The following is a 22,964-nucleotide window of genomic DNA, read 5'->3' as shown; positions in this document are numbered from 1 at the left end:
TGTGAGTGGTAATTACTTGGTGCACAGCCTGGATCATTTTAGGAGTCATTGGCCCAGGAAGGAAAAATCAAATCTTACTTCTTTTAAAGTCCTTAAAAAGGGTAAAATGTCCTTTGTATCATAGCATGGATATTGAGTGTCATTCATTCACTTTTTTTTCTTGCAGGAGTTAGAGAGTCCCATCAGATAAGCATTTTTAAGATAATTGCTTCTATCCTGCACCTTGGAAGTGTGGAGATTCAGGCTGAGCGTGATGGTGATTCCTGTAGCATATCAGTAAGTCGCACCCCAGCACCAGAGATAAAATGGACACAATTTATTCTTACAGTTCGATATGACTGAAATGTGTTTGTGCACTTAGAGGGCAACCCTAGGTTATTTATTCTTAAAAGGAATGAGTTCTGTTTACTCGCTGATAATTTTTTTTTTAAAGAACAAATCCATTTCAAATCAGTTGCCATCAAATGTCTATCAGCGAGGGCAAGGAATTTAGTGGCTCTCCAATAAATTCTTTTTGATGGGTTGATTTGCCAACTCTGAGGTACATGGGATTCCACAGCATGTTATCAATCTATGGAGTACTTTTGGGGCTCCAGACTGAGGTTGCTACAGCAAGGAGATGAGACTATTGGGCCCTGTAGTTGGTGACTGCCTCAAAAAAACTTAGTCTAACTGGGAAGACAGTACAGGGGTCGACACTTGACAAAGTTATGCCAGTATGAAGCCGACTATTGAGACATCTGTGTAGAAGTCCTGTGATCTGTGACATTCCACGAAGGCTCACAATAAGGTTCTTGCCCTGGTGACCAATGTAGTGACTGATTACTGGTAGAAGAGGTGTCTGCATGGGTGGTGGAACAGCTCCCACTCTTGGTGCAGTGGTACTGGCACCAACTGTCCTGTCTGAACTCGGTGATGAGGGCCTAGGTGAAAACTGGTCTTCCGACCTCAAGTAGGTAAATCTACACCTATTTCTACCTATTCTGTGCCCATTTGTAACGAGGTCCTACGGAGGTACCAAATGTGGTTCTTGTTTCCATGAATGTGGAATTTAAATAACCAGATGCTGGGAAAAGATAAAAGGCAGCACTGCAGGACCCAAATGTGACCTGGTCGCTACCATTCTCCAGCTGCTGCTTTTTCCACTGAGTGCACACTCACTAAGCTCTTCATGTAGGTGTGGGGCTTGGCTTTATCAGAAGATCAGTCTGGCCCTGCCTATAGAGAGGAGGTAACCTGAGCTCAGTCTGGGATCAGGCTGAAGTCATAACCTGTTTTCTTCCATCCCACACTTGGCCTAAACGAGAAAGAGGTTGGGTTTGAGAGGATCCCTGGGCCCATTGCCATCTTCACGACAGACTCTGAAGCTCCCACTGGGCCTATGGAAAAGGAAGGGATGTTGGAGCTGGCAGTATTAGGTGAACTGGAGCAGTTTCTGAGCCCTGGCATTTACGTGCGGGGGGTGCACCAGGGCTGACACAGTGATGCTGGGAGAGAGATCGAGGAGTACCAAGGATCTTTGGCCTGGCTGGGTGTACGTCTAGTACAGGTCAAACCCTCCCTAAACTGAGTCCATAGTATCATTGAATTACTGCCCCTGAAGTCTTTCTCCTAACAAGAAAGGCATAGAGAGTCTCCCCTACACACACCTCTCCTCAGCAAATGTGCCACAAATCCTTTAGGCAGCTATGCTCTCTGCAGTGTTAGGGACAGGTAAGATTAGGAACCTTTATGACAAAGATTCCCTTGGTCTTCAGCCCACTGAATAACTTGACAGGCTCATCCCCCATAATAGACTCTATGCAGAAAGGTGAGGCAGTTTCCCTGAGTCCACCTGCTCCCTCTACCTTCTAAGAGAAGGGTTGCTATCCATTCTAGGCTCCACTTCGCTCACCTCCCACTTCACCACCTGCATCCTCCATCCTCTCTTCCCCAGGTGTGCCCTGATGTTCCTGGGTTGGCACAGGCCTCACACGAACACTCCATATGCCAATATATCAGGTACAGTAGAGACCGTAACAGATGAGGTCAGAGAGTTTAGTGGGGAACAGGCCTTGATCGATCACTAAGACATACTTTCCTTCTCCCCTGAAGGTCCTTGGAGGCCAGGTGTGAAGGACCAGCTGTAAGATCAGAGACATTTAAGGCTGGCCTTTCTAAGATGGCACTACCCAGGCCTCACACCCTGCTGCAGGTGCTCAGGAACTCCTGGCCTGGTTCTCCTGCCTCACCAACCTCTCAGCCCACCTCATGCATAGTTCCTCCATTTCTATCACCCCCGAGTGATAATAATAGACTCTATTGGTGGGAGGAGCAGTTCTAGGGATCAAATGCAGGGTCTTGAGCATGCTGAGCATATGCTTTATCATTGAGCTATTCCTCAGCCTCCTGTCTGGGTTTCTCAGTGCCATGTACCTCCCTGGCACTTAGCATAGCTATTTTGCATTTATTATGTGAGTCTTTGATTTGCTGCCCCACCCCTTCCCTAAACTCTGCAGGCAGAGACTGTTCTTGTTCAGTATCTATTACAAGCACAGTGTCCAGGACTCAGTAGGCACTCTAGAGGTAGAAAACTGGATGGATGATTGTGTTCTCTAGGACTCAGGGGTGATAGAAATGGAGGAACTATGCATGAGGTGGGCTGAGAGGTTGGTGAGGCAGGAGAACCAGGCCAGGAGTTCCTGAGCACCTGCAGCAGGGTGTGAGGCCTGGGTAGTGCCATCTTAGAAAGGCCAGCCTTAAATGTCTCTGATCTTACAGCTGGTCCTTCACACCTGGCCTCCAAGGACCTTCAGGGGAGAAGGAAAGTATGTCTTAGTGATCGATCAAGGCCTGTTCCCCACTAAACTCTCTGACCTCATCTGTTACGGTCTCTACTGTACCTGATATATTGGCATATGGAGTGTTCGTGTGAGGCCTGTGCCAACCCAGGAACATCAGGGCACACCTGGGGAAGAGAGGATGGAGGATGCAGGTGGTGAAGTGGGAGGTGAGCGAAGTGGAGCCTAGAATGGATAGCAACCCTTCTCTTAGAAGGTAGAGGGAGCAGGTGGACTCAGGGAAACTGCCTCACCTCTCTGCATCTGTTGGTTTGTGTGCAGTGTAGACGATTCCGCCTACCCCAGTGTGAGCAGGAGGTGTGGAAGGGCTCGGCTCCCAGATGTAGGTGGGGTCATGACTGTCACCATTCTTGATGTTAGACCCACAGTGGATCTCTGAAGCATCTCTCTGGCCATATGAGGAAGGGAAATGTAAGATGCAGAGACAAAACCTTTGTGGAAGGCCAGGATCAGTTAATGGCACAGCTGGGACAGGGTCCCACCCCTGTTCTTCCCCCTTTACCATTGCCAGTCTTATCCTTTGAGCTGGGATCACCCTGGGCTTGTCCCCTCTTGGTACTGAGGGAAGTGGGGTTCTGAGTATAAGCTTGAGAAACTCGTGTTAAGTGTTTGTAGCCCCTCACCCAGATCATGGTTTATTCCCAGGGTCTATGGGGTGTGCTTCCTGTTGGAAAGGGTGACTACCCATAAGCAGTGTGCCATCTGCTTGGTAGTTTTTTTTTTAATTAAAACATGACAATGTGTTCCGTGATCACTAGAGTTACCTTGGAGATGAAACAACATCCAATTACTTGGACACCAGAGGCAATTTGTTCTTTGAATTTGGCACTATGGGCCCATAAAACTAATCTGTTACCTATAATACTGACTGTTTTTAATGGATTTAGCATCACTTAATTATATCTAAATGTAATTGCATGATGTTAGACCAGTTTCAGTTAGCACCTTTAATCAGCAGTCAGAATTGAGTGAGAGGGGGCAGCCCACTGCAGTGCTAGACACCTGTCCCTGACTGGACATCAGAGTTCCCAAACTGTGGCTCTCTACTGCTGCACTTATAGCTTGCAGCATCAGGAGAGGGGAGGGCACCTGGGAGCAGGCCTTGGGTCCTTGAGTTTGCTGCTGGCAGGCCATTTAAATGTCAGGGAATCCATCTGTGGTGCTGTGCCTAGCAATTAAGAATTTCTTGGAAATAGGTCAGATGAACAAATTGGACATTTGCCACTGCTGAACTTGTTGCCTGCCAAGCAGTCCCCAGGCACTAAACTCTCCTCCATTTGGCTTTATATTGACAGGGTAAAATGCTGCTGCCCCGGGAAGTGACAGGGCACCCCCCTGCAGAGTGCGTGTAAGACTGTCCACACCAGCCAGCCCACACCAAGCTGGTGCTGTGGCCAGGTGTCAGGGAATCCCACTGACCCTCGATTTCCTTTCCTGAGCAAGAAGGTTGGATCAGGATGGCAGTTTGAAAGGTTCCTAAGAACATAAGGGTTCTTTGGTAAATAAGCTCTGGAAATGCTCCTTGAAATAACCCTTGGTGCTTACAGGGTACATTAGTAAACTAGTTCAGCTGTCTTCAACCTGATACGGGTAAAGCCATCTAATGCTCTTTGCAATTGTTTCAGAGACCACACTTGGGATAAACATGGGTCATAATGATTTGGAGAGGTCCTTTCTACTGACATTGTATTTTATATTTGTTTTGAGTAAATGGGCTGTAGATATCTGTAAAGGAAGAAATGGCCTGAGGAAGTGTGTTAAGGGGAAAATGATAGTTATCCATGTTAATTTTCACTGAACAAGCCCTCATTTAAATTTTATAGGGCAGCTGCATCAGAAAATGAGTCCCATAAGCAATTTAGGGCCATTCAGGAGGGGCATGTGGCATTCTGAAGAATTCCCTTCCAGCCTGAGAGTTAATGAACTCTCCAGCAGGCTCGAGGCTGGGTTTGTAGCTTTTCCAAGCAGAGAGGAACTTGTCAAGAGGACAGGCTCTCTGTGGGGCTCTCTGGGCAGTGGGGATTATCCAAGAGAATTACATATTTTTGTGAGGTAAGATTGGACCCTGTGGGGACTTGAGTTATTCAGTGGCCTAGAGGCCACAGGATATGATTGGTGACTGCTGGAGAATACTCCACGGAGGCAGTTGGAGGCAGCTGGGTTCCTAGTAGGTGTCCTGGGTGGGAGGAGCTTTGGGCCACCAGGACCCAGGTGGGCAGTTGGAACTTTCTAGGGATCAGCTTCTTATCTGTAAGGGAAAGAGTCTTAAAATGGAGGAATTTCTACTTTCTTTCTGGCTCCAAACTTGTGATTTTTATCAGTAAAAGTGTTTGAAGTGATATTAGGTCCACATCTTCCACGTTTCCACCGTGCGATCTAACTTCTCACGTTAACGTTGCCCTGCAGTGAACGGTTTGAGAATGTAAGAGTCGAGTAGCGTGTACATTAGTATTACTGAGGTGAAGGCTTCAGCAGTGGTGGGGCATAAATACCAGGAGGGACGTTGTCCATTGGGATTCAGCCATTTTTTTGGCTCCAGCGTGACAGAACACGCTCACAGGCATCTCGTGTAATGAGGAGGACAGAGGTGTAAACTTCCCAAATGGTCCTCTGTATTCCACTCACCCAGAAGGTGGTTGCTTTCTGCCATCCTCACCACTTTACAGAGGCACCTGAACCCCAAGGGGGGCAGATGGCCAACGGGCTTCAAAAGTCCCTCCAGCCTTTGGAGTCCAAGGTTCATTTTGAACATGCAGCTGGTCTGTGGCATTGTTAAATGGAGGATTCTGAAGAAGAAAGCTGCTTTCCAGGCTGTGGGTTGCACTGCACATGAACCCCTGCAGATGTAAACTGCTCAGTGTGTATCTGCTGGCTCCCGACTCTGGCTGGATTATCCGTTCCTGCACTGTGAATGCCCATCCTGCGCCTTTCACTCGGGCAGTTCCCTCATCCTGGTTATTCAGCAGCACTTGAACAGTGGAGGGGAGGGGACAGGAGAGAGTTTAAGTCTTGGTAATTTGATCTTGAGCAGGTGTGACGATTAGTTTGAGCAACACTGCTCTGGCTCTGCTTAGTGGGTGTGCAGTGTCTGGGAGGAGATGGGGCTCCAGAATACTGGGAGGGCTGGGATTTGACTGGTTTCCCTTCTGGGCAGGAGGGAGAATGTGGCTAAGGGGGCTGGTCTTTCACCTGCCTCTTCCTCCTGTCCTCCCCCCAGCCCCAGGATGAACACCTGAGCAACTTCTGCCGCCTGCTAGGGGTGGAGCACAATCAGATGGAGCACTGGCTGTGCCATCGCAAGCTGGTCACCACCTCAGAGACCTACGTCAAGACCATGTCCGTGCAGCAGGTCATCAATGCACGCAACGCCCTGGCCAAGCACATCTATGCCCAGCTGTTCGGCTGGATTGTGGAGCACATCAACAAGGCCCTGCACACCTCCATCAAGCAGCACTCCTTCATCGGGGTCCTGGACATCTATGGGTAGGCCACCTGTCCCCCCCAGCTTTTGCTCCACCTGCTGGTCACCAGGATCTTGCTGCTGTTATTTAAGGCCAGCAAGGTACTTTCTGGTAGTTCTCAACCAGGGAAGTTTAAAATGTGTGAGGACGTTTTTGGTTGTCATGATGACTAAAGTCACTACTGGTGTGAGGCTGAGGATGATCAGTATTCTACAATATAGAAGTCGGTCCCAAGGAAGAATGGGCCTTGTCAGAACACTAGTGGCAGCTGGGCACAGTGGCACACTCCTGTAATCCCATTGCCTTGGAGGTCAAGGCAGAAGCATTTCAAGTGAGTTCAAAGCCAGCCTCAGCAACTTGGCAAGGCCCTAAGCAACTCAGACCCATGTCTAAATATGAAATCAGGCAGGGGATGTGGCTCAGTGGTTAAGTGCTCCTGGGTTCAATCCCCAGTACAAACCAAACACTAGCAGCTCCCCTGTTCAAGAATGTTGCAGGCATTCATTTTTACTGCTGGTCAACTGAGGCCCAGAGAGGGAAGTGACGTGGCCACCATCATTCTGTAAGTTGTCAGGTTTTGTATCTCGATTGTTTCATTTCAATAAAATAAAGTTAGCCTCACTGACTGCATCACCAAAAGATGATTTTTAACGGTGTGATTTTTGCCCAGCGCTGTTGTGAGATCATCGTTGTGGACTACCTGGCTGATTGAAAGGACTGTCGGTGTGTTCTTGCAGGGCGAGGCAGCGTGGCATGGTGGAAGGTGTGCTTGAGTGGCCATCGGGGACTGGCTTTCTGTGTCAGTGTTGTCATCAAGTCACTGAATGATACCGTGTAGATCACAGCCCCCCACCCAGTCTTTAGTTTCTATAGCTTCAAATGAAGTTCTGAGGTAGAATCTCTCAGGTTCTTCCCAGATCCATCTAGAATTTGAAGTTGTATGAGGGGGGTTGTGATTCCTTACACTTTTCTTCTGACCAGTGTCCTGCTCTCTTTAAGCTAATAATAGATGAAATCCTCCTGGATCTGCAAATCCTGGAAGTCATGGCTCTGTCTTAAAATAGAAGTCCAGCCTCATAGAAGTGCAGCGTCGTCAGAACGGTGTTGCTCTAGTGAAGCTCTGCTTAGTGGGCCGAAACTCAGCTGGGACATGCCTGTGGTGAGGTTGGAGTCGAGAATCCCTGCTTGAAGCAGCCTTTTTAACCATGCAAAGACAGGCTCTCCTAATTACGTGTGCCGTTGCTCTTCATCATTGGGATTCTCATTTTGAACTATGCCACTTGTAAGGTGAAGGAAGAATGAACTGGTTTCTGGTGTTGCAGAGTCCTCAGGAACAGGCTAAAGAGTTGGGTGCACTGGTTTAGGGATGCAGGAGGCATCAGGAGGGATTGTAGAATGTTCCATTTGAAGATATGGACTCTTGTAAGTTTGAAGGCCAATGAGGGCACCCTTGTTTGCCCAGTTAGGAAAAGCTTTATGCAGAACATGAGATTTGAACTGAATCCTTAAAGGGAGCAGTCTGCTAGAAGGTGGGATATGGGGGAGGCACCTTTGGGAATGGTAGGAAGAAGCAAGGTGTAAAGAGGAACCTCGAGGCTGATGAGGAGTGAACACTGAAGAGTGACCCTCGGGAGGAAGGTGGGGGCGTACATCCTTTCGCAGACCCTCCAGGGTTTCAGCAGAGTGGCAGGCAGGCCCCTTTACCCTTCTGGCTAGTGGAGCACCTACTTTTTCCTCAGCCCTTCTAGTTGCACTTGGGAGTACAAAACGGTCTGCACTGTCAGAGAACTTACTATCTGGCTGTGAGTGATTTATTCTCTTACCTCAAGTGTTTTCAGGTCATTGGATTTCCCAAGTTACCGACCTTTAGTTTACCTTCCCAAGGAAGCCCTGGAGAAACCCAGGCCACAGCAGCTAAGCCAATGCCCGTCATCTACCTGTGTGAGAATCTTATTTTTATTGAAGCTTTGGTTCAGAAAGATCAGCCTGCAAATTCATTGTTAATAGCCTGTAAAAATATTATGACTTTGATTCTAGTGATAGGTAAAATGTCTTGCCTCAGTTCTGTTGTATTATGTATTTTGTTACCAGTGCCTTGAATTTAAATAGACTTTTGCTCCCTTCCCAGAAATCCCCAGTGACAGTTTGCCCATTGTTAAGAAGCCTCTGGAAGTTAAGCACCTTGGCCTGCTGAGTATGTGGCTGTCAGCTGGGCTTAAGCAAGCTAGGATTTTGTGCTTATATTTGTTAAATTTTTACAATTGAATTTATTTTCTCTAAGTTCCCATGACTGCCCAAAGAAGAGATGTAGAGACAGATTGCAGAGGTTTGTCTGTGGTTTGAAAGGGACAGTTGGCAGTAGATGGGATTACGATCCAGAGGGCCCAGTCTAATTGTAGTGCCATCTTCTGGCCTGTGTGACTCCCTCATACCAGAGCAGCCTCTGGGTTCCTTTGAGAGCATCCAGCAGTTTCTTAGTAAAAGCAGGTCCTAACATGGGTCACATGCATGCAGCCACTGATGAGCACAACAGGGAACTCCTCTACCCTATTATTTCCTTCCTGGCATACTCTGCTGTCTTCCCTTCTTAAAGTCCTTGTCCTCTCTCAGGAGCTTATTTTAAAAACTGTTGCGATGTGATTCATTCTCCTCCTGAAGAGAAGTAATAGCCATGCATAGTTTTCCATGTTTCAGTGATGAACTCAGACCCTACAGGCAAAGGAAAAAAAGTTTGGTGTGGGCTGGGGTTAGGGTTAAGCCAACTGTCTCTCTGGGCCCCTGGATGCTGGGAAAACCCGAACTTTCCCTGAGTGCACATGTACCCACTTCTGAGTAGCTTGGTCTGCCAGGAAGTTACCGCACCCATGTGGGTGGCTCCAGGCTTGATCTCCTGGTTGGAGGGTATGTGATGAATGCCCAGAAAATTAAAACCAGCTGGAGGTGGATTGAGTCTAGACACTGTTGATGGTGTTTCAGGTCAGTGGCATCATTTCTAAATCTGGGATCAAATTTGGTGGAAACTTGGGAAAAAGCCTGTGAACTATCCACTGTCATTTCCCTTTCCTACTCACTGTGCATCAATATGCCTTAATTTGGACTTCAGATACCTTCCAGAAATCCACTGAATCTTTTTTAATGTGGCCATGATTACCAATTACTGGAAAGTGAGCAGCACGTTTGGTACCCCACCTCTTGCCCCATGTAACCACCTTCCTCCCGTTTCAAGCTAATTCCAGCCACTGGGCTTTCCCAACACCTACGGGAAGTGATGCTGTCTAAGGAGCATCTAGTCCTCTGTGGTATCAGGAGAATCCCGCATTGTTTTTATTTACTTACCAGTACTGGGGACTGAGCCCAGGAGTGCTCTGCCTCTGAGCTACACCTCTAGCTCTTTTTATTTTGAGGCAGGCTTGCTAAGTTGCTGAGGTTGGCCTCAAACTTGTAATCCTTCTGCCTCAGTCTCCCAAGTTTCTGGGATTACAAATATGCACTGTCACCCTCAGCTTCCAGCATTGGTATGAAGTTTTAATTTCTCTATACATACTCCTGACCACCTGCTAGAGAGGGAGAACACCTATCAATGGTCAGATAGAGCTGCATATGGGGATACCTCAGATACATAGAGGATACCTTTGTGCTGACCTAATGTCTTTTTCTTACTCCTCATCACTTGTTGTCAAAAGAATGGCGAGAGTAGTATCCAGGGAGAAGAGGACAGTGATGGGATGTGTTCTTGAGTAGAGCAAACCCCACTTGGTAAGAGGGAAGGAATAAGGAGCTGTCTGCAAGGTTAGGTTCAGACTGCCCAAAGCTGGGAGATGAGAGTGGAATTGTTCTTTCTCGCCTTACCCAGCAGTGGCCCTGATGTCTTTCACTGAGATGATTGTCCCCAGATGACCTGCAGCACCTGTCTAGGGTATTGTTGACCCACTAGTCAAGCTCATTCTAGAGAAAAAACCGAAAAGAGTTTTGTACTATGAATGAAGCACCCCACATTTTTCTATAAATTTTGAACAGAATCAGTGTCCAAAGTGAATAAAGACAGATGCACACATGTGAGCAAGCACCGCACAGCTAGCATCCTACCACATGTCTCTGCTCATTGAGTTCTGCCTGGTAGGTAGCTTATAAAGTGTAGAAGGCTGTGACCTAGAGGTCACATGGGCCACGGCTGCCTCTGCAGGATGATGGTGAACCCACTGCTCACAGGCCCTCCTGGGCCACTCACAGAACACCAGTGTCCTGGTTTAAGGACAGCTTGCTTTCCTCTTGCTTCTCTGTCCCAGCTCCAAAATGCAAAGCAAGCCATACCCAAAGCACTTTAGCAAACCCAAATCAAACTGTTCCCCTTAACTAAGGGTCTGCGCAGCTGCCTTGGGGTATTTCTTCCCAGGCAGGGATTGGAGATTAATAGAGAGCCTGGCCAGCTTTTGGCTGGGTTCAGTTTTCGTGTTGCCTAAACCAGTGTTTGCCTCTATGGGCCTGATCGGTCGCAATCCTAATCCTTTATTTTTCCTGCATCCTTGAGGCAATGAGAAATACATAGCTTCAATTTGGGGAGTTGTATTTGCAGCCTTCAGAATGCCAAAGTGGTGGGGACTTGGGCTATGGCCAGCTGGTCTTGCTGAGGACAATTGCCTGGTAGACTCCTGGAGCAATGCAGGGTGTGATAGATTCATGTGTTGTGCTGAGAAATAGTGGGGAGAGGTTGGAAGCAAGTAGGGATGTTTGAACTCTAGAAAGCAGGAAATGGGGTGAGCTGTGACTATATCCTCCTCTGTCCTGTATGTCACTTTCTTGTGTAATTCCTAATGCAAAATTAACATCAACTCTGTGTGTACGTACTGGAGATTGAACCCAGGGTTGACGAACCACTAAGCTGTATTCCAAGCCCTTATTTTTAAAAACATTTTTTAGTTGTAGATGAACACAATACCTTTATTTTTATTCGGTACTGAGGATTGAACCCAGTGCCTTACATGTGCTAGGCAAGCACTCTACCATTGAGCTACAACTCCAGCCCTTCCCAAATGCCGCCCCCCCCCCCTTTTTTTTTTTTTTTTTAAGTTTGAAACACTGTAAGTACTTAAGACCTCACTAAGTTGCTGAGGCTGGCTTTGAACTCTCGATCCTCCTGCGTCAGCTTCCCGAGTCGCTGGGATTACAGATGTGCACCACCATGCCCACCCAGCTTATTCAGTGCTTTTTAATGATTTTAAAATGATTTTAAAAGTATAATTGTAAACAAACAAAATTTACTATCTTAACCATTGTTAATTGTACAGTTCAGCACTATTGTTTATTCACATTACAGAATTTGTTTTGCACGACTTAACCTTGGTGCCCACTAAGCAACCATTCATTTCTCCCTTTTCCAGTCCTCCTCACTCTCCTGTTTGTGTTTGACTATTTTGGCTATCACATGCAAGTGGAATTGCATTGTATTTTTTAGCAATTGGTTTGATTTAGCATAATGTCCTCCAGGTTCACAGGTTCATCCATGTTGTAGCATGTGATAGGCTTTATTTTTAAAGGCTAAAGAATTTCCTATTGTTTGTAACAGTTTGTGTATCCATTCTTTCACCTATGGACATTTGGGTTGTTCACACCTCTAGGCTTTTGTAAACAGGGCTGTAGTGAACATGGGTGTACAAAAGTCTCAAGGCCCTGATCTGATTCTTCTGGATGTATATCTAGAAGTTGGATTATCAAGAAGTTGCAACTTCCATAGCAATTTGACTCTTAATGTCTTAAGCCATTTCCATATTGTTTACCACAGTGACTGCACCATTTAACATTCCCAACTATACAGAAGGAAGGGTTCCAGTTTCTCCATGTCCTTGCCAGAACTAGCTGTTTTCTGGGTTTTTTTCCTAGTAGTCACTCTAAAGGGTGTGAAGTGGTGCACAACTATAGTTTGATTTGCCTGTCTCTAGTGAGTAGTGATGTTGATTTTCTTGTACCTCTTGGCTATTCATATATCTAAAAGGAAGCACTATCTAAGTTCTTTTGCCCAATTTTAAAATCAGGTTGTTCTTGGGTATTAAGAGTTTTCTGTATATTCTGGATATTAACCTCTTAAAAAAAAAACAAAAAAACTTACAAATATTTTCCTGTTTCACAGATTGACAAATGATAGAAATTTTAATTCCACTGTTTGTCTTCATCCTTTTGATAGAAGAAACTATTCTTTGGTATGCAACGTTTTCTTGGTTTTACTCTCCACAACAAACCTATAGACAACTTGATAGCCCCAATATATTTATTCAGAGAGGACCATCTAGCTTCTCCCTGGCCAGTGTGAAAAAGCATCATGGAAAATAGAGGTGGGGGAGAAGGTCAGTTACTGCCTTTGCCCCCTAGTCTATGAACAGTGGCCCAAAAGCTCTCTGGGCTTCTCTCTTTGGGGTGGACATGCATGGCTATTCCCAGTGTTCTCAACCTAGCAGATCATATGAAACTACTGGATTGCCCTGGGTGCGCTCAGTCTTAGAGGAGAGCCTTAAAACTCATGCTCCAAAACTAAGTTCAACCTTGGAGAGTTTCTCTGAGGCAGCCAACCGTTTGGAATGTGGCCCTCCTTCATGCTTCTAAGGCTTGGATAAATTTTCATTCTCTTGTCCATGCCAGGATTCCCTCCCATAACCTCAATTTCCTTTACTTGCCTAAAGCAAGTGAAGTTTAGATTCCATCAAGAGGTTCTCACACGACAGCTTCCTGTCATCCTCCCAGTAGCTCTTTCTGGCAGGGACCACGACTTGCTGCTCTTTGCAGCTCTCATTGTTCTTGGAACAGTTGGCTGGGAAAGGATGACCAGAGTGAGTGGACGTTCTCCACTCCCAGGCATGAAGAGGGGCCAGGAATTGAGGCACGTGAGAAATAGGGCAGATTGAGGTCTTAGAGAAGAATAACTATTCTTGGCCTAGAGTGTGAGCATCGCCTTGAGTTGTGCCGTTTGAAGGTACAGCCAACAAGCTTGTTGGGGAAAGATCTCTAACAGATGGCTAGGGGTATCCTGTGAGAATTCATGAACTTTGGGTTGGAAAGGAACCTTGAAGGAATATTTGGAACTCTTCTATGGTCCCAGTGCACTGTGGTCCTGTTTTTAAAGGCTTGTCTTCAGTGAATTTCCTTGTCTTTTTCCTGCGTGACTTTTAGCCTTAGCTGTAAGTCCTCCTCTGAAACCTGTATTCCATGTCTTTACGTTCTACCAAAGGCAAAATGCTAGGGAGTGATCTTCAGAACCTGGAAAGGCTGAGCTTTGAGACTCTGGTTCTTTTGGCCCACACTCTGTGCAGCTCTTCTGCCCCACCTTGAAGCTGTCCTGCTGCTGTCTATTCAGGTCATGGAGCAGGAGACTCATGGAACAAAATAACGAACTTGAGGTGGCTGGTCCAGGTCCTTACAGAACTTTGCAACAGTTGTGTCATTTTTGGAGGTATCTGTGGCCTTGGCTGCACCCTAAACTTGCAGTAATAGGAGAAGGAAATTGTAGACTTTTCAACTGACACTGTAAAGATAGAAGGAAATTGAAGCAGGATGGTCCTTGTCCCATCAGCAGTGTAAATGCCAATCTTGGCCTTATTTTATGCTTTGAGCTTCCCCCACCCACAGATTCTGTTCTAAATAGTCTCCACATTGATTTTACATGGGAAATTCAATTCCTCTACTATGTAAATTTCCTTGGAACATTTTAATGCTCTGAAGTATAAATTGGTCCATTGTGTTTATTTTAAAAAGTCATCTCTGAATGGGAAGAATTACTACAAATATAATTTCATTGCAGAGAGGAAGTTGCCCTGTCTCCCCGACTGGGGCTTTCTGAGCTCAGTCCTCTTAGTCATTTTCTAAGCTCCCTGAGCCCCTCATTCATCTCTGGCCCTCCGGCATTACAGCAATTATGCTGGATGGCAGAGAAATTGTTACCAGATAATATTTTAGAAATAGGGATATTATGAGCTAATTTCAGCCATCTCAAATTAATGAGGCTGTTCTTCATGAAGTACTACCAATGTAAACCTTCTTTAAAAAATGACAAATGGGAGATATTTAAATCCTGTATCTGTGGAGCTCAGTAGGAGCTGTGCCAGCATGTCCTGTGGCCATTATCAGGCCAATTGCTGGGGTGACTTTATCTTCTTTCTAGGCTGTATTAGTTAAATTTCCTCTTGCCTTGGCTGTCATTAGTAATCTTACTCAGGTGGGGGAGAAGAGGGAGTGAAGTTCTAAGTGTGTAGGACTATCACCTGGGCTGGAAGGGCCGCACTGCAGGATGACTGACCAACAGATACAGCCCTTCTCTGCCTGCTCTGGATCACACAGGGGTCGCCTCCTTCATCCTAGCATGGACTTGTGTCTTTGATCTTGTTTTATTAACCTAGAATTATTTCTCCCTCATGGGCATGGCCAAAGGCTGTACTTTAATGGGGTTGTCTCCAAACAGTTGACTACTTTGATCTTGAGATGATTCCCTACTTATCCATGTTTTATACCTTAGTGGGGAGGTGGGTGTGGGAAGCCTAATGCTTTGTGGGCACTGACCCAAGTACGTTGGGTGATGCATCTATTTTTGATGGTCCCTTTGCACAGGTTCCCATCTCCCCACCACCATCACCGACCTCATCTGTGGTAGCATTAACATTTCTGTTGGAAAGTATTACTTGGGGAAAACCTTGTGTGGAAGGGCTTACATAACATACAACATTGAAAAGATTTGATCCTGAGGAATGGGAAGGGGTAGAGATATGAGGAGGTAGGCTACATGAAGCCTGTGCCCCAACCCCAGGCCCCCATTGTGCTATCACTGTCTTTACCCCTCTCCATCTCACTCTGTCTCAGATACCTCCTCTTCTGGGTACTCTTCCTTGTTCTCAGCCCTTCTGAGTTATCTCCTCTTCCTTTTTAATGACATCTTCACTCTCTTAATTTAGGACTTAGGAATCAGATTCCTGGTTCTATTGCTATCTGCTACCCACTGACCCCCAGCCTGGGGGCAGGCAGGTCATTCTCCCCATAATCTTGTAGGATGAGATTAGTAATACAGCTGCCTTCTGGGTTGCCGTGGGCATTAAACGTAGGACTCATGAAGCATTTAGGCCTTAGTGCACCGTAGGCACTCTGGAACAGGGCCACTTCTGGTTCTTCTGATCTGTGGTGAGACTAAGCAGATGCCTCTTGCTGATTTCTGCACCATCTTAACCCCTCAGCTTGATGTGATTGTTCATTGTAAAAATTGGGCCCCACTCATAATTTTGCTAGCTTGCTGAGCAGTACTACATCCATCCAGTTGTGTGGGTCTTACCTGCATGTCCTGTTGGTCACTGGAAGTCCTCTCATTTCCCACTTATTGAGAACCTTATTTGGCCACCACCAGTTAAGTTGGGCCCTGATTGGATCTTGCCTGGCTCCTTACTCCAGTAGACTTCCTCACTCCACTTTCTGCCTACAGGCACACTTTGCCCCAAATCAGTTTTTCTCACTGAGGTCATGTTATAATTTGAAATCCTCTGGAATCTCCCCACTGCCTCTGGTGAAATGTGAGCCCTGTAGGGTAGCTTGCAAGCCCTGCGGGCAGGACCCCTGCCTCCTCTTGCTACTGAGATTCTGCTCCCACACTGCTCCCCCAGGCTGGTTCCACCACCCCCAGGGATGAAGCCAAAGTGCAAACATTTGAGTTGAGAATAAATGAAAATGTTGATATTCTAAAGTAGGAAGGGCTCAAATAAGTCTATTCTTAATACCAAAACCCAATAAAATTTATCAAGGATTACAGGTAATTCACAAAGTTGAGATGACTAGTGCAGATAAGAGAATTCTTGAACTGTTCAATGATCTTTGTATACCAAATAACCAAAGATTTTAAAGGTTAATATGCTCTGTTGATCAAGGAGCAGTGATACATTCATATTCCTGGTGATGTCGGGGGAAGGGTGGACAGACTAGCACACAAGGGAAATTTTCTGAGTAATGAAAACATCTGCAAAATGTTCTTAATCTGCGTTACATGCTGTATGCCATTTGCCAAAACACATTGAAATATTTACAAATTGATGTATCCTATTGGGTGTAAACTCTAACTCGGTAAAGATGACTAAAATAAAATTCTATGACCAGTGTTAGGGAAATAGAATGCTTCTGTACCTGGGCAGGTGGAGGTCGGGTAATTACTTAAATCGGTTCTTCCTTTCTGTAAGCTAATTTCTGCCTTTTAGAAAGCAAATTCTTTGGCATGGAAATTCTTCTAGGACAGCATCTTTAGGAAAGAATCATGAATTCAAAGATGTATATACAATTGTCACAAAAAACATAGCAGCTGACAGTGGAAAAAGAACCTATATGCCCTTTAGTGTGGGGGTTCAGCTGAAGCGTGATTCATCTGTGTGGGACCACTGCCAACTCAGGAGGTGCCTTTGTGTGAAGTGGGTAAGACGTCGCAGGCCCGCGGGGAGCAGCTGAGTTTCCCCACCACCAGATCTTTCACTTGGGTATCTCTGCAAGTTCCAGGTCTCTGACCACAGCCCTGATCCTCATAGGGATTAACGAGGCAGATGTTAAAACTGATGCCTTTGAAAAATAGCATGGGGAAGTTTAGTTTTGAAAAGTTAAATTATAAGAACAGGAGATAATGTTTTACATGTAATCATGATCCCCACCGCCCTTGCCACAAAAGTATAAAGTGTTTGAGAAGACTCCAGGGGTGTAACTGGTACTTGAAATGAGAAGAATCATGACTGACCTTTCCTGTTTCATTTCTGCTTTCCCTAAATTGTCCCCATTAGTGGGGGTTTTGTTTTTGTTTTTTAAGAAAATAGCTGTTCATTCTTGTTTCCTTAATCTGAGGTTCTCTGTAGTGCTGATATCTGCAACAGTGGCCTCTGAGCCTTGGAGCAGAAAATGGGAAATCATTGCTGGTCTTAAGGATAGAACTGGCCTGGCATAGATAGTGAGGGTAATCTTATTGAAGTCCTGGTGACCTTTTTTTTTTTTTCCCCGTAAATGGAGGTGTCTTTTACCTTTGTCTTCATCACTTTGTCTTCAGGTTTGAAACTTTTGAGGTTAACAGTTTCGAGCAGTTTTGTATCAACTATGCCAATGAGAAGCTCCAGCAGCAGTTCAACTCGGTAGGTGGAGTTCAATGGCAGGTGGCTGGGGATGGCGGAGGCCTGGCTGTCTTACTGGAGTGAAGCCCAAATTGCCCCGCTTCCATCTGCTGTCAGTGGCTTCCAGCCATTCCCTGATCTTCTGTTGGTGTCCTGGAGAAGCCTCCAGCTTTCAGAAGTGGCTCTCTACTACTGTGGGGTAGAGGTGACTTGGGCAGCTGTTGACGATTAATGATCCTCTCCTTAACTTTGATTCCCACTCCTGATCCTGGTCTTCTAAGGTGTTTAAGAAAGTACAGGCCAGGTATGAGGGACTTCCTGTGCTTGGTTGGGGTATAGCAACTATTCTACAGAAGATATCACATCCCTGTATGGGAAATCATCTGAACTTCTGTGTTTTGCAATCATGACTATAACTTAGTGCCCAATCCTTTTCTGGCAGTTCCTCCAGGAACCAGAACCCACCTGAGAGCTCGGGGGAGATGCATGTCAAGGTGTTGTCCACATTTCACTCACTTTGACCTTGTACTTCTTGTCCTAGCATGTGTTCAAACTAGAGCAAGAAGAATACATGAAGGAGCAGATCCCTTGGACCTTGATAGACTTTTATGATAATCAACCTTGTATTGATCTCATAGAAGCTAAACTGGGTATCCTGGACCTGTTGGATGAAGAATGTAAGGTAAAACTGATGTGCTTTATTGAGTTGGTTTAATTCTATACTTGAGGCATGGGGCAGAGGACAGTTGTGTGGTACAAGCATGCATGTGAGATCTTCAAACTGTAATGTGTAATTGTCTGGTCTTAGTGTTACAGAAGCAGCATTGGTATTCATTCTGCATGCTAGAAGGTAACACTGAGTATGACAGTTGGGTGTCACCATGATGAACAGGCAGGAGAGCAGCCGGCAGAGGCTGGTATGATGTGGTGGTATGAATTTTGTGCCTCAGGTTTCCCAAATGCCAAGAAGAAAATCCAAGATCTACACAGGTGTACCCAGAGAGTGAGGATGTAGAAGCCAGGATTATCTTTAGGGCGTCACATGGCTCCTGAGTGGTAGCACTGCAAGGCAGGGTATCAGGTGAGATCCAAGGTTATCACCATGTGGATTATGTTAACTCTGTCCATTGTGAAGGGGAGAGTTGTCACCAGCAGGTAGAGCACCTGGCAGCCTTGGGAACAGAGTAAAGTGATTTGACCTACCACTTCCTTGATTTCTTGAGCTTTTAGTTTCCTACTCTGAATTGACAGGGGTTGGCTTTGATGATTTTGAGTTTCTCCCAGTTTGCTTGGTTGATGAGGTAACTATATACAAACTCCTCCTTCTGGTGATGAAAACTAATGAAAAGATGTAGAAGCTACGTGGAGCTTGGAATGGAATGGGAAGGACCCCACTTCATGGGCTTTCTGATCCCCACATCCTTTTCATGAAGGAAGGACTGTGACTCAGTGGTTGCAGGGGGAGCTGCCCTGCCAGAGGAGCTCTCCTCCTCTTGTTGTCTTTGAAATGGAAAGAGAACCAGATGGTAGAAGACAGGGTACAAATACACTGACCCCTACAGCTGGCACATTCTTATTCCCTAAGGTTTTTTGACATCTCTATGGAGATGTGGGCTTTATTGTCATAGTGTCAAAGCAGGGATCTTTTCTCAGTATATCAGGTGTTTGGGCTCACTCAACTTGAGAAGTTGCAATTAAGGTAAAACAGTTGTTCCTGGATTGAGTGGCACTGGCTAAATGACCAGAGTCACAGCTCAGGTCCTCCTGTCTCCCTCCTGCTATTGCTGTTCACTGGATTTACTGGTTCAGTGTCCCCTGCCAACAGCCCTCTTCTCAAGCTCAGCCTCAGCCAGGAGCACACATCCCTCCTCAGTCCTGTCAGTGACCATCTCCTCCAGCTCCACACCTCCAATGGCATCACTGGGTCCTATGTCTAGCCCAGGCCTCGGGGTACTGGGCTGAGGTAACTCCCCAGCCTTGCTCTAGGCAGATTCCAGCTCTTTACTCTGCTCCCTTATGATGAAGGTAAAAATCATGCACAACTGAGGGCACATGGCTACACAGTTTCTCCTACACAGGTCTACCTAATTCTGTGATGAAGACTAACGAAGTAGGACCCTGGGGGCATGGCTTCGCCTTTCCATTTACTCACAGCCTTTTACCAAAATCCCTCAGTGTTTCAGGATGACCTCTTCTGAGCAGCTGCCTAAAGATTTGCCCTGCCCTTACCACAAGCTAGTGGGTTTGTTCGGGCTTGCCCTTTGAAGATCTGACAGGAGTGTTAAACCAGGGCAGTGGGAACACTGCCTGCAGTGCACAGGTGTGGTGTCAGAGATCTCAGACTGCTGTCCGAAGGTGGAACAGCAAGCCCCTGGAAATGCCAGAGCATTGCTGGGCTGGAAACGGCAGCTTCTGGGAGTGGCATGAGATGAAGCAGGAACAGTTGGTGGAAGCAGCAGTGGTTCAGGCAGGGCCTCCCACAGTACAGGCTGTGTTCAGCAGCCAGGGAGACGGCCTTCCAGACCACTGCACAGCAGCAGGGAATGTGTCCAGAAGCCATCGAGATCCTCCTGTCTTGTCTCCTTTCTCTATATATGCCACCTGGGGCACCATGTTGGGAAAGGAAAATAAGCCTGTATTTCAAATTCTTGCCACTGCTCTCCATCAAACACCAAAATAATGCTTTGCCCAATTACTGGATATCTCCTCCAGAGGGAAAATCTCTTGGGAGAGGAGGAAGGGATCTCAGCGAGGATTGATGGGCTGATGTTGAGCAGGGATAGGGAACTGGGAAGTCAGCATGCAGGGCTGGCATTTGGAGTTAGGGTTCTGCAGTGGGCTGAGGGGGGCCTGGGCCATAGTCCAAGGGCAGAAGAGTCACAGCTGAACAGCATCAGGGGCCGGGGGCGGGTTGTCCAGCCCAGTAAGATACTGAGCTCTGAGCCACGAGCCACCACTGCGATCTACCTAAGGCTCCTTGGAAGGGTTGCAGAAAACCTAGATTTCCTGCTCATGGAGCTGGTGGGAGCTTAGTGTGTCAGAATGATGGATCAAGTACTGTAAATGGATACATTTAACCTTGCTGGTGACCATGGTCACAGGTGTAGCATGAGAGACAAAATAAAGACCAAATAAATGAATGAGACAAAAGCTCATGATGTGGCAACTTTTCCTACCATATTTAATTGCTCTGTGAATTCTGGGTGATGGAGTATAATCCTATGCAGCATCTAGTAATAGGTGGGTTTAAAACCAGGAGATGTTACTGTAGTTGTCAAAATGCATGAAACTGAAGCCTTTAAAAGCATGCATTTTACTGTGCGGGAACTGTACTATAATAAGTCACTTAAAAGGGGGAAGGGGCTTGCCCAAGCCTTCTGGAAGTGCCATGACTGTGAGCCTAAGCAGGTGAGGATTTCCCACGGGATTGGTCACAACTGGGCAACTTCGCTTCCCTTGGGACTGATCCTGTTGGACTGAGAGCCACCTCAGGTGTGTCCCTTCTTGAATCCCAGATCCTCTGCAGAATGAGGTCACACTGTAAAGAATTGAGTTTTGTGACCCCTGTGTGACAGTACTAAGCCAAGTGAGGGTTGGACTCATGGTGTGAAGCAGCCTGTGTAAAAACTACTCTGGAGGAGATGAGCAGGGACCAGCCCTACGCTGTCACTTCAGTTGTGCGTGGATACAGATTGGCTGCAGACTTAAAGGGATAGCACACAGGGTGATTCTAGCCAGGCCTATGACTGGTGCCAGGAGCTGCAGGGAGGCGTAGGGACCAGAACATTATAGCACTTCGGTTCCTTCAACTGGAAAAGCCCCAGCATTTACAATGAGGCCCTGAGCAGTTCACAAATTACAGCTGTCCTAAGAAGGCAGGAAGGTTGGTTTCCAGGCTGCTGTGGGCCCAACTCGCCTGTCCCTGATGTGCTTTAAGCCTGCCTCAGGGTGACATGGTCAGCCCCCACCTTCTCCTAAGCATATTCAGACTGGCCATCTCCTGCCCTCCACTGTCCTGTCCATTAGTCCCCACCCTCGAGGGGCAACAATCTAGTGTGGGCTGTTGAGAGAGTTCAGGGCTCGTTTCCTCACGGGTGACATGTTTGCATTTTAGCAGGAGTTTTCTGGGAATGCCTTAAGCCCTGGAAGCAATGGTGAGGAGTAAAAGTACAGATTGCTGCCCCAGGCTGGAGAGATGGTGCTGGGGGTACTCAAGCAGGTCTAATGGAGAGAGGCGAGCTCTGCCCTGTGTGACTAGGATTCTTCCCTTTCATGGAGCCCAGCATGAAGAAGTGAATAGGACAGAATTTTGTGGCTAATTTATCATTTTTGTGACTCCACAGTGACATCAGGCTGAAGGCAGTGGGGCCACTGACTGTCTGTTTGCTCACCCAGGACCAGCCTGCTGTCAAGGGAGTTTACTCTGTTCATGGTTCCTTAAATGGCCCCAAAGCTCCCCAAAGTGGAGCTGGAGAGGGAACCTGAAGTGCAGGCAGAAGACGTGAGCTACCTGGGAGGAGAGGGTTTAGAGGAGCTCAGCAGTAAGAAAGCCACCTCCAGGGTCTTGGGTGGACAAATTTCATGGGATTTGTCAGGACAGAGGCCAGACTTCAGTAATTGAAGGTGACGGTGTGAAGATGGACACTTCGACCTCCTCCTAGAGGCTTGGCTGTGAGGAGCTGGAAGGAGAGGTGGTGAGTGCTGGCCCGAAGGGCAGGAGGATGGGGAGGCTGCGGATGCAGATGTGTTTGTGGTTGTTTGAGCGGGAGATGGTGATTTCCTGCTTGACAGCCTCTATTTTCCCGTGAAGAAGGAAACGAGAAATGCGCCTAGAGGCGGTGGGTCGGAAGCAGTGGAGGGTGGAGCAAAGGAGCAGGAACGACAATACCTGAGTGCCCGGGGGTGTTTGCTGAGGTCAAGGCCTGTAATGGAGATTGAGGAGTCATCAAGGGTCACCTCCCTGCTTAGATTGGGAGCAGTGGCTTCATCCCCAGAAGTGACTCTGCGGGAAGCTTGGTCCTGGCTTTTGGCAGCAGGGTTTGGTGAGGGAAGGTGAGTTGATATGTGGCCTGTTCCAGCACCTGGGTGAGGAGAGGGAGATGAGGGGCACTTGAGCTGTGTGCATTTGGTGTTCTGCTGAGCATGGGGTGGCGTGAGGCCCTGGGAGGCTGCCACCTGAGAGAGAGCTCTTGGGACTGCAGAGTCCTGGACCCAGCTGGGCTTCTGTGACGGCAAGGAGAGAGCAGAGGGTGCACCTCAGACTGAGGGTCCAGAGGTGCTTTGATGCAGTGGTGGTGTGAGAGGTCAGCAGGAGGAGGAGGTGCCAGGAAATCAAGGTACAGGAGACAATGAGGTAGTGACAGGGGAGGCAGTCATTAGTGGCAGTGCCCAGGAGGACTGGGATAAGAAAGAGATGAATAATTGGCCATGAAGTCCTCATCAGTCATCTGTCTGTTGGGGGAGGTGGTGGCCACAGGTGATACAATAGAATAACTTCTGTTCAAGGTTCCAAAGGGGACACTGGGGGGAAAAATTGTCCTTGGCCATGGGATGTGATCTGTATG

The 22,964-nt window shown here is 47.0% G+C and overlaps 1 protein-coding gene across 4 annotated transcripts in view; it reads left to right on the top strand.

The window, feature by feature from the left end:
• The window catches only part of MYO5B (myosin VB), a 377,648-nt gene that overhangs the window by 245,092 nt on the left and 109,592 nt on the right, over positions 1-22,964 (top strand). For all 4 annotated transcript variants that reach the window (XM_079109234.1, XM_079109235.1, XM_079109236.1 and 1 more), the window contains exons 9-12: positions 167-276; positions 6,058-6,323; positions 17,340-17,421; positions 17,942-18,082. In XM_079109234.1, coding sequence (XP_078965360.1) covers positions 167-276; positions 6,058-6,323; positions 17,340-17,421; positions 17,942-18,082 — 599 coding nt within the window. The remainder of the gene's footprint in view (positions 1-166; positions 277-6,057; positions 6,324-17,339; positions 17,422-17,941; positions 18,083-22,964) is intronic.

The sequence above is a fragment of the Sciurus vulgaris genome (assembly GCF_902686455.1).
Source record: "Sciurus vulgaris genome assembly, chromosome: 13".
In the NCBI taxonomy this organism is placed as follows: Eukaryota; Metazoa; Chordata; class Mammalia; order Rodentia; family Sciuridae; genus Sciurus; species Sciurus vulgaris.
The sequence above is the reverse complement of the archived record's forward strand: the minus strand, read 5'-3'. Positions and strand labels throughout refer to the sequence as shown.